This window comes from Kryptolebias marmoratus, linkage group LG21 (assembly GCF_001649575.2).
Source record: "Kryptolebias marmoratus isolate JLee-2015 linkage group LG21, ASM164957v2, whole genome shotgun sequence".
In the NCBI taxonomy this organism is placed as follows: Eukaryota; Metazoa; Chordata; class Actinopteri; order Cyprinodontiformes; family Rivulidae; genus Kryptolebias; species Kryptolebias marmoratus.
In genome coordinates, this window is record NC_051450.1 from 23,081,802 (window position 1) to 23,093,195 (window position 11,394).

At 44.3% G+C, this 11,394-nt stretch overlaps 1 protein-coding gene across 1 annotated transcript; it reads right to left on the reverse strand.

Annotated features, from left to right (window-relative positions):
• Positions 1 to 654: 654 nt before the first annotated feature.
• Positions 655 to 8,989, reverse strand: nrn1a (neuritin 1a). The gene is made up of 3 exons (XM_017404907.3): positions 8,724 to 8,989; positions 4,288 to 4,435; positions 655 to 2,909 (listed from the first exon to the last, which is right to left on the reverse strand). Exons 1-3 carry the CDS (start codon positions 8,779 to 8,781, stop codon positions 2,681 to 2,683), a joined length of 435 nt encoding a protein of 144 aa, XP_017260396.1. The 5' UTR covers positions 8,782 to 8,989; the 3' UTR covers positions 655 to 2,680.
• Between the last annotated feature and the right edge of the window lie 2,405 nt (positions 8,990 to 11,394).

Below are 11,394 nucleotides of genomic sequence, written 5' to 3' on the forward strand. Positions count from 1 at the left end.
ACCAGGAGGAACCAGGAGGAACCAGGAGGACCAGGAGGACCAGGAGATGTAAGCCTGGTTCCGACCCGTGGACCTGGTCCAGTCTCCTGCAGAACTGTGAAACTGCTGCAGACCCAGCCCACTGATCCACTTCTGCAGAACCAGGTCCGGCTGAAATGTGGGCCGTGACCCATTTAAAGATCAGAAACTGAGAAGGGAGGCCATACAGAAAAAAAAAAAATAAATAAATAAAAAAATAAATAAAAATAAAAAGATCAGAAACTCACTTTTAGCTTCCTCTGGTGCCGGCCCGGCCCACGGTGCCTCGACATTCGACCTGGATTCTGGTCCCCGCTGACTCCAGTCGCTTTTACCGGCCCGCGGGGAGAACCGGCCCGGACCCGGCCCACATACAGCCCCAGAGAAGAACCGGGACTTTATTTCAGGCTGGTCTGTCTTTAGTCTTCTGTTACTTCCTGTTTTCTTCTTCTGGTTATTTTCTGGTCATTTGATCACATTACTGAAAACGGACCCAAAGGACCTCCTCCTCCTCCTGCTCCTCCTCCCCCCCTCCTGCCTATTCCTCCTCCTCGTCTTCCTCCTCGTCTTCCTCCTCCTCCTCCTCCTCGTCTTCCTCCTCCTCCTCCTCAGTGAAACACAGCACACAGCTTTTCAAACATTAGTCTAATTTTATTGATTTCTCTTTAATCACTTGTTTCTTTCACATCTCAGCCTATAGAATCTGATTGGGATAAATTATCTCTAATAAAGCATTTTTTAAACTTTTCATATACATATTCTCTTCATAGATTAGTTTTTTTAAATAAGTCCATCTTTTTTGGTTTGCAACATCCCCATAAACAAACAAAGACTAACCAGCCAAGCAACAAACAAACAAACAAACAGAAGTACATATCTTTAAGTCAGAAGGCAGTGGAAACATTTTCTGTCTCAGCAAAGAAAACATATTTATTTACGGTAGTTTCTGAAGCTACGGGACGTTTGGGACTCTTCATCTAACACAGACCTAAAACATCTCAGCTCTGAGATTCTACTGACATGATGGGATGAGCTCAGGGCAGCAGAGTCTGTCTGCAGCCACGGTTCAGTCATTACTGCTGTCCCGGTCCCACAGAACCCTCAGAACCCTCAGAACCTTCAGGTCCCTCAGAACCCTCAGAACCCTAAGGTCCCTCAGAACCTTCAGGTCCCTCAGGTCCCTCAGAACCCTCAGAACCTTCAGGTTCCTCAGGTCCATCAGAACCCTCAGACGGATCCCAGGTGTTTCAGGAAATGAGCTCAAAGTCTGAAACTGAAACCAGGAAAAACTCAGACTGACCAGGAGGGCTTTTATTTTGGTAAATAAATCTCAGAAATCTGGGATGAACTGATTTAGATGTTAATCCAAACATTCAGCTAACTAACTAACAGTTAACCTGGTTAGTTTATCTGCTAACTAACTAACAGTTAACCTGGTATAATTTGGTTGAGATGTTACTCTAATGAGGTTTATCTAGTCTTTAATGAATTTAGCTGCTAAACCAAACTGTAGCTAACCCGGTTAACCCGTAAGGTTAACTAACCTGTTTTATTTTGGATTATCTTCTGAACCAACTGTGATTTAAGCTGTCAGCTGAGAGGGTAGCTGTTAATGAAGAGGTGTTTGTTTAATAATCTTTATTTTAGTCACAAATTAAATGTTGTTGATGGATAAACAGCAGGATTTAAACGGCAGCTAACTGAAACCACTGACTTCATGTGGGTTAGTAACCAACTGGTGACTGAAAGATCAAACCGTGTGATTTGTAGCTTTTTCAAGGTTTCTGTTCATGTCCTGAAACTCTTTGAGCTGATATCCTGCAGGCTACCAAACAGAAGCAGGTCTGATTCCGTCTCCTCGCCGGCTGCAGCCACACCACGAACATGTTGACTTCATTAAGTGTCAGCTAACCTGTTAGCCTGTTAGCAGGCCGGCTAACATGTTAGCTGAAGGCTAGGATGCTGTCGGTCTGCAGAAACGTCCAAACGCTGCCATGACAGTTTGTTACACTTCCTGTAACAGACGGGAGCTGGTGTGGCTGCAGCCTGCGATGCTAACTGCTAACACAAGGCTAATTTACCATCGAGCATCGGTTCCAACACAGCGGCGTCATCTCGTGTAATAAAAAAAGTCTGAAATGGGCTCGATGCCTTGGCTTGTCTTATTGATTGGGTGGAGTTGGGCTTGGTCTGGAGTTGCACATGAAAAAGTAGCTTTAGGCTAAATGGGAACCCTAATATACAGCCTGAAAGTGTGTCAGCACCAGCAGTCCCACGGAACATCAATAATGCATGGCTGACTTTAATACGATGTAATTCCACAATTGTAAGTGGGCAAGTATCCATCAAAATTTCATCATTGTCTTCATTTCAGTCCAGCGGCGTGTTGAATATTTCATGTTATTGACCTCTGGCTGGGGTTGCGTGTGATTGGAGGATCACGGTCTGCAAACGTCCCAAAGGGTGAACCGGGTCGCCGTTCTGTGATGAAGCAGTAAAAATCCAATCTGGGTGTATTTTCTGGTGATGGATTCGGACTCGGTCCTTCAGCTTGTGTTTTCAGGATGGAGGAGTAGCTGTCACTCTCTTTTATTTCTCTTTTTATTTTTCAGTTGGAGTTTTGTCTCTTTTTTGATTTCTCTTCACGTTCTTCTCTCTCCTGTTAAAACGCCAGCCAAGTCAGTATGGTCGGCAGGGTGGTGAGGACCAACACCAGGCCCCCAGCGTCGGCGGATCTGGGGGCCCCGTTGCCGCCGCCACAGAGTTCAAACAAACTCCCACGGAAATTCAGGTTGCGGGACTCCTTTTTCAGTTTTTCCCAGAGGTCCGTGGCTCCCTCGTGGCAGTCCGCCAGCGCTGTCGTGGCGCAGGAGTGGAAGTTATCCCAGTAACTGGCGAGAGAAAACACAGCGAGGATTAACCACCACGAGCTGCCTCCAAACCGCGGCCGAGCCAGAACCGAGCCAATAAAAAACCTCTTTGTTCCAACAAAACTCCTCAGCTGTGTTTTTCATTAATATTCAGCTGCTGACAGATCCTGGATGGTTCATCGGATCAGTCCTCTGAGACGTGTTTCTGGTTCTGAATCGTCCGAGCGTTCAGAACTGAGTCCTGTCCTACATTTTACTCTTTTACCTGGTTTTTGTCTCATCCTGGACTTTAGGTTTTTATTTCCTGGTTAGGTTTAAACTAATCTACATTTGAGGTTAAAATCTGTAAAACGGACACGTTTGTGTTTTCTCAGGCTGTAAATAAATAATCAGTTACATCTATCCACTGGTTAATGAGATATTTTACTGACAGACAACCCTTAATAAAGATGGAAAACAAAGTTAAAATGTGTTCACTCTCAGCTGAGTGTTTTATTCCTCCTCTTCCTTCTTTAGTTTTTAATCGCCGCCTCTCCATCTTTGTTTCCTTTGGCGTGAACGTGACACCGGCCCACTCGTCGGCGTGTCTAATCCGATCTTCCAATCTGCTCTTATTGACGTTGACCTTTGACCTGAGTCGTGTCGGGGCGCCGTCTCAAAGCAATTACCGCGCGTGAGGAGGGGTATTAACACCCCCCAGCCACGCCTCGGCAGCGCCGTGATGGAGCTGTCACTGAATTAAAAAACCATGTGGGGAGGGGAGGGGGTCCCCGGTGCCATCTGGACCGCCCCCCTCCAGCCCTGAACCGCCTCCCTGTGGGCCGCCGTCTTTTTATTTCACAGGGAAGCCAAAACTGAATCAATAAATAAAAGCAGATCTTCTTTAGAAGTTAAATATTTATACCAGAGAGGAAGATGTGAGTTTTGAGAGGAGAGGAAAAATCTGTGAAGGCTGGAGAAGAACTTAAAGACGTGACAGGCGTGGGTTCTTATTGGCTCTTTAAGGTTTTATATTTATGGGGTTAGTTTTAGCTCTTTAGTTTTTAATCTGTTAATGTGTCTGTCTCAGTTCTGATGGATTTACTCCACACCTGGTCTCAGGTACGAATTAACACACCTGGTCTCGGGTACTAATTAACACACCTGGTCTCAGGTACTAATTAACACACCTGGTCTCAGGTACGAATTAACACACCTGGTCTCAGGTACGAATTAACACACCTGGTCTCGGGTACGAATTACCACACCTGGTCTAATCAGCTCCCTCTCTGCAGGTTTTCTGTTTTTCTGCTCTGGTTGAGAGCAGCTGAAACCTGAAACCTGACAACAGCTGCAGCTCAGACACCTTCTGACTTCAGCTGCTCTGGTTCTGTCCCGTCGGCGGGTCGGAGGAACCTACCTGCAGATCTTGTGCAGGTTCTCGCGGTCGTCCAGGTCCTGGGGGTAGTTGGCCATGTCGTCCCCGAGCCGAATCAGACAGTTTGAGAAGCCTTTGAAGACGAAGTCACACTGCCCGGCGCTGACGAGGACCGTCTGCAGGACGGAGACTGCGGGGAGGAAACCAGAGGTTCATCAGCTCTGTTGGCTGAGGCGGCCATGATCCTAATCAGACAGGAAGCTGCTCACCACGGCGGGAAACAAACAGCAATCTGTCTGAAATCACATTTTACTACAGGAGCCCAGATGGGACAAACCAAAGAAACGGACCCCAGTCCGTCCAGAAACAAACCATCAACCTGAGGAGAGCAGGGAGACAGGAAGCTGTGGGTCCAATCAGGCGTCTCACACACTCACACACCCTGTCTCACACCCTGTCCCACACACACACACACCCCGTCTCACACACACACATACCCTGTCTCACACACACACCCTCCATCAGGGCCTCTGCTAGCCGTGAACTCGTGGTTCGTTAAGCAGGACATCAGCTTGATTGATCCGTTTGGATCATCAGGCTGGGGACAAACGCAGCGTGACGTGTTGGACAAGACACGGCTGTTGGACGGGACGGTTGTTGGACGGGACACGGCTGTTGGACGAGGTCAACTGTTCAGATTATTCTGAAGCTTATTTCTCTTTTAGTTTAGACTTTTATTTTGAAAAAACAGAGGAAGTGGCTCTACTTGGAGCTGTAATTATCAAAGGACATTTCTCTGCCTCAACAGGAAGTTGCTTTCAAAATAAAACAGTCTGAGCGTGTTTTATGCCTCAGGTGTCTCCTGGTTTGATCAGACTCTTCAGAACCAGGACCAGCTGATTGGTCAGGTGACCCGATGGGGTCCCTCCCCTCCCTGCTGAGGGTCAGAACTCACAGTGCAGATCTGAACCCGACGCCTCCGACAGACATGAGACAAAATGTCTCAGGAGGACAAACAGAGACCTTCAGCAGGGAGGGGAGGGGGAGGGAGCTGCATGGGAGTTCAGCTCAGAACTGGAAACTCGTCAGATTAGCAGCAGATTGTTAGCATCCATCTGAGGTTTGTTTGTTTGTTTGTTTGCTTTAGACGGAGCAAAGAGGAAAACTTCTGACCCCAGAAGAAAATCTGCTTCAAATCTAAACCAAGAGAAGATTGAAGCTAACCAAGCAGGCTGGCTAGCTTCAATCTTAGTGTTAGCGTTAGCTTTAGCATTAGCGTTAGCTTAGGGCAGCCCGTCAGTCCTCTTCCTAACGAAACGGTTTTTAAACCAAACAGGAAATAAAAATCGATGCATTTCTACGCTGTTTTAACCTTCAGGTTTTATTTTTCTGTATTTTATTTTTTAACGTTTATTTAAAGGAAACAGCCTCAGACTGACTTCCTGTTTGGTTTCAGAAAAAAAAGCTTAATTTGAAACGTTTGTTTATTATTAACCAACAGATTCTGTTTAAAGAATAAAACAACAAACAGTCCTGCTTTCATTTATTTTAAATAAAGTTAATCAGCTGAAGTTTATTTAAATAAGTTTTTAATCTGATCGTTCAGGTTTGGATCTTTTTTCATCAGAAAACGTTTTAAATATTTTAAAAGATTCTAATTTAATTTAACCTGATCTAATCTCAGACGCTGACTTTAAATTTAAATAAAAACATGTTTTTAAAAACAGATGAGGGAAAATTAATGTTTTACATTTTAGATTTTTTATTTTTAAATTAAAGAAATCCTGAATAAAAGCAGCAGGGAAAAAATCATCAAACTATATTTAAATTAAATTCTTTAATTTCAGATTTTTAAAGGTTTTAGTTTGTAAATCAGCAGAAATTTCCTCCAGTTTTTATTAAAATCTTTAATTTAAATGTTTTTATTTAAAAAATTCTTCATTTAAAAAAACTGCAGATCTGAGGCTCCTCCTTCCTCCTCCTCCTTCGTCTTCCTCCTTCGTCCTCACCTCCTCTCCTCCTCTCCTCCTCTCCTCCCATCCTCTTCCTCTCCTCCTTCCCTCTTCCTCTCTCTGTCTCTCTCTCCTCCTCCTCTCCTCCCCTCCTCTTTCTCTCCTCCTCCTCTCCTCCTCTTCCTCTCCTCTTCCTCTCTCTCTCCTCTCCTCCTCCTCCTCTTCCTCACCTCCTCTCCTCCTCTCCTCCCATCCTCTTCCTCTCCTCCTTCCCTCTTCCTCTCCTCTGTCTCCTCTCCTCCTCCTCTCCTCCCCTCCTCTTTCTCTCCTCCTCCTCTCCTCCTCTTCCTCTCCTCCTCTCCTCCTCTTCCTCTCCTCTTCCTCTCTCCCTCCTCTCCTCCTCCTCCTCTTCCTCTCCTCCTCTCCTCCTCCTCTCCTCCTCTCCTCTGTCTCCTCTCCTCCTCCTCTCCTCCCCTCCTCTTCCTCTCCTCCTCCTCTCCTCCTCCTCCTCCTCTTCCTCTCCTCCTCTCCTCCTCCTCCTCCTCCTCTCTTTGTCTCCCAGGAGTCTCAGGATCTTGGAGGATTACATCATCTGAACTCAACAAATAAAAAATAAAATCTGATTTTTTTCGGTAAAAAAAAACTCTTTAAATAAAAATAAAGATTAAATTTAAGTCAAACGGAATAAAATCCTATTTTTAGATTTTATTTTTATTTTTTTCATTTAGATTCTGAATCTTTGAGTTTTTTTAGGTTTCTGCAGTTTTTTATTTTATTTTCTAATCTTGATTATTTTAAGATTTTTAAATAAAATCAGATTTTTTTTATTTGTTAAAATATTTTAGTTAAAAGTTTAAAAGCTGAGATTTTGTCTCCTTTTATTTCTGAACCTTCTCCTGCTTTATTCTTTAATTTTTACTATTTTTAAACATTTTAAATTTAAAGGAAGCGGGGCGAGCACGCGCGCGGCGGAGGCGCGCCCGTTTTTTTTATTGTTATTATTTATTTATTATTTTATTTTCGTTCCCGCCTCCACACACACACACAAACACACTCTTTGACACACACGCACACACTCTCTCTCACACACACGCGCGCACACACACACCCTCAGGATGCTTGTTGTGGATAAATCCTGAGTTTAACTTTAATAAATCATCATTTCTTCATTTATTAAATGAGTCAAACTTCTTCTTCTGAAGTATTTGAATCGAATTAAATCCTCTTTGATGTTTTTTTATATTTTTGATGTTTTTGATGTTTTGATGTTCTGGATTTAAGGTGTGACTCTGCTGCAGCAGCGCGCCAAACCTCGGACCAATCAGGCTGCAGGGATTCACATCAAACACTCAGAAGAACCCGAACCAGAACCGGGTCAGTCTATTCAATTCTCCTGAGGTTCGGTACCGACCCAGTCAGCAGCTTCATCAAACAAACAACGAAAACATTTTTCCTTTCTGTTTTTCGTCCTCCTGAATTTTCTGCAACAAAAGGCTTCTGCGTCCTAAATAATTCAGCAGCACGCGCACGCGCACACGCACGCCCTCCTCCACAGCTTCGTTATGCAACGAAACAGCAGAAAAAAACAACAATCGACTCCATTTTCCTCTCATTTCAGCTCAGATTCCCGCAGCTTCCCGGGAATTAGACGCATCCGGGAGGGAGCGGGCCACGTCCTGCAGCAGCCGAACCGAACCGGGCGGCCCGGTCCGACATGCTCACGCGCACAAACGTGATTTATGAGCAGCAGGACAAACGAATGTCAGTCTTTATGTGCGCGAGAGCTCCGTGCGCGCGCAGAGAAGCGACCTTCAGGTTTTTATTTAATTTAATTTTTATTCGTTTTTAATAAAATCTGTTTGAAGAATAGAAACGGAATAAAACGTGTTTTATTTCCTGCTCCTGGTGTGTGCGCGCGGTGCGGGGTGTGACGCGCCTGGTCCGCGCGCGCACTGCGGCGGGATGGCTCCTCTGAACACCGACTAATTCCTGGACTGTGTGAAGCGTCTAATTTCTGCCTGGTTCCGGTTTTGTGTCCTCCTCCTGCGGGACTCGGGTCCGAATTCAGAGACAAATTCAGGCAGGACGAGTTTGATTTCAGCTGCAGCAAATGTCCTCAGTTTGGGACAAGCAGGAGGAGGAGGAGGAGGAGGAGAGGGGGAGGAGGAGGAGGGAGAGAGGGAGGGAGGGGGGCATTCCCCTTGTTAACGCACGCACACACACGCACATGCACGCACTGTAAATGAGGAGTGAAGTCCCGCTGCTGCTGAGCTCAGAAATTCTCCCTCTGAGTTCCAAATCAATGAAATTAAATCCGATTTTTTATTTTATTCTAATAAATGTGTAAAAACGTGAAACTTCCTGCAGGTTTAAAGATCTGATCCTGATCCTCCGAACCAGCAGAGAAGTTTGGTCCTGAGAACCGCGCTGCAGGAGCGGGTCAGAACCCAGAACAGAACCCAGAACAGAACCCGGGGAGCAGCAGGAGCAGCAGGAGCAGCAGGAGCAGCAGGAGGTGCAGCTCACCTGTGTGCACAGCCAGGAGGAGGGAGAGGCATCTGGAGGAGCAGCTTTCTCCCATCATCCTCCGGGTCTCAAACTTCGAGCCGCAGAGGAGGAGCCGCACATTCCCCGCAACAAAAAGCCGCAAACAGCTACATCCAGGAGCGCTGCCTCTTCCTCTTCCACTTCCTCTTCCTCCTCCTCCTCGGTCAGGGGTACCGCTGCCTCCTCTTCCTCTCTGCTCCTCTTCCTCTCTGCTCTCTGCTCGGAGCTCTCGCACCGTTTTACGTCCCGACAGGAAGAGAAGATGGAGAGAAGCTCCTCCCCCTTATCATCATCATCATCATTAATATCTTCATCTCTTCTGCTTCCTGTGAAATATTTATTCAAGCTGCTGCAACAGAAACAATGAAATTATTGATCAATTATCAGGAAATAAGAGCTGAACTAATCAGGGGCGGGGCTAAGGGAGGTCATGGGGGCGGGGCTAAGCCAACCTTTTTATTCTCTGAGTTAAAAATAAACCAAGGAGGTGATGAGGACTTCTTAGAAGACAGGGCCCTTCCAGCTAGTTTTTAAATCAGATTTAAAAATTAAAAGCAGATCAATCAGGGGCGGGGCTGTGGGTGGGGCTTATGTTCGTAGCCACACCCACTTCATGCCTCAGCCCAGCCAATCAAACAGCTCGTTTTCTAATATTTTGAAGGTAATCAGGGATCTGTGTATGACCTGTAGGAGGGCCTAGGCCCGAGCAGCTAGCACGTGACTGAAGGCCCATCGCATCACAAAGTCTAATTCCTTCAAAATAAAATTAAATAATCTCCTTTTGAGGCTTTTATTTTACAATAAGTAAATTCAGGTTTTGATATCTTTATCTTAAATCCATCTGATCAAAGTATTTGTTTTATTTTTAGGTTTTGTCTTTTTTTGGCTTCTAATAAATAAAACATAAATAAATCAGGGGGTGTGGCTTTGATAGGCCACGCCCCCCAAACTCCACCTCATAGCTACGCCCCCTGATGATTGACACTTGATGTCAATCAACTCCCTGCAGGTTATTTATTTGTTTATTTTATTCACCTAATAACTAATTACATAAAATCAGGGGCGTGGCTGTGAGGGGGGCTAATGGGGGCTCAGGCACAGCCAGTATTTTTATTCTGTATTTTATTTTTTGTTTCTGGGATCTAAATTAAAAATAAAAGGAAATTAATCTGCTTTTAGCTACAAATTAAATAACTTTACTGCATATTTATAATAATATTTGTCTGAGTTTCATTTATTTTATTTTTTTTGTCAGTAAACGATGAAATAAACGCCACAGATTAATATTTTTGTTTCTGTTTTTATTTCCTGAACGCAGTTTGTCGTTAAACTCATTAAACATTTAGTTGGTTTGATAATAAAAACTCTTCTGATTGGATAAAATTAAATCAGGTGTAAAAAACAATAATTAGTTGTTTCATATTTTCACCATTTTTACCAAACGACAGATTTAATAATCATGTTTTATTTTGAAAAACAGTGTGTTTTATTTTGTATTTATAGGCTCCATTTGGAGCCACAAACTCCAGCAGCTGAAACAGAAATAAAATAAATATATTTTATTTAATTTTAATTCAAAGTTGATTTAATAAAACATGTTCTGCTTGTTCTCATGTGACCTCAGGCTGCTTTCTGATTGGTGGATTTTTTCAGATTTTTTTCTTTTATTGGTTTTTTTACAAATATTTTTAAAGATCGTTTGAACCTTTCAGATAAATCTTTTAAAATTTATTCTCTGATTTAATCTCTCAAACAAAAAGAAAAAGAATCAGCAGCTGGAGGAGCCATTTTTAATTCATCCGTTCATAAAGTTTTAATTAATGAGCCTAAAAACCAGAAAAGACTTGAAACCAACGGATCCTCCTGGACCCAAAGATCTGCGATGATCTGTGGGACGAGCCTCAGCTACTACCACCAACACTGAGCTCAGTATCTGTTAATTAGGTTTTATTTCACACCAGCAGACAAACAGATCATGATCCACGTGGTTCCTTCTGAAATGTTCTTCATCAGTTCCTCTGCAGAACCTCTGAAGGTCTCCAGGTTTGGGTCTTTGTCCTGAAATCATCCGAGGGAACCGAAGGAGGAGCTGATTTTCTGTTTTTAGGTGGTGGGGAAAAACGGAGAGGGATGAATGACTAAACACACACATGCAGACGTAGTAAGAAGTGTGTGTGAGAGTGTGTGTGGAGGGCTCTCCTCCTCCGGCTGACGTCAGCTGGCTCTGAAGGAGTCCGGATCGCTGTCTCTACTGCATATTAACGCAGCTGTTATCCTGAAGTGATGCAGCGCTGCAGCAGGACACACACACACACACACACACACACACGCTCACACACACAGCTTCCCTCACCTCATCTGACTTCACATTGATTCTGCAGCATGTCTTCACAATGGGACACTTAACAGATTTATGTCCTCAGAATACTATATAAACAAGCACACACACACACGCACGTGCACATGCGCACACACACACACTAAGATCTGTGACTCAGTGACTACCATCATTCATAAAAACACAACCAGGTGACCTGAACTAAAACTAACTCCAAGCAGGTTAGTGGGGGACCCAAAAAGACTGGTCCTCACAAGAGCACCTGAACGTGTTCACACACACACACCCTCACACACACACACCCTCACACAC

Coding starts and splice junctions, on each gene's coding strand:
- nrn1a (XM_017404907.3), bottom strand. CDS start 8,781: ATGATGGGAGAAAGCTGCTCCTCCAGATGCCTCTCCCTCCTCCTGGCT. Junction 4,436..8,723: donor CCTCCTGGCTGTGCACACAG/GTGAGCTGCACC, acceptor TCCTCCCCGCAG/TCTCCGTCCTGCAGACGGTC. Junction 2,910..4,287: donor AACCTGCACAAGATCTGCAG/GTAGGTTCCTCC, acceptor TTCTCTCGCCAG/TTACTGGGATAACTTCCACT.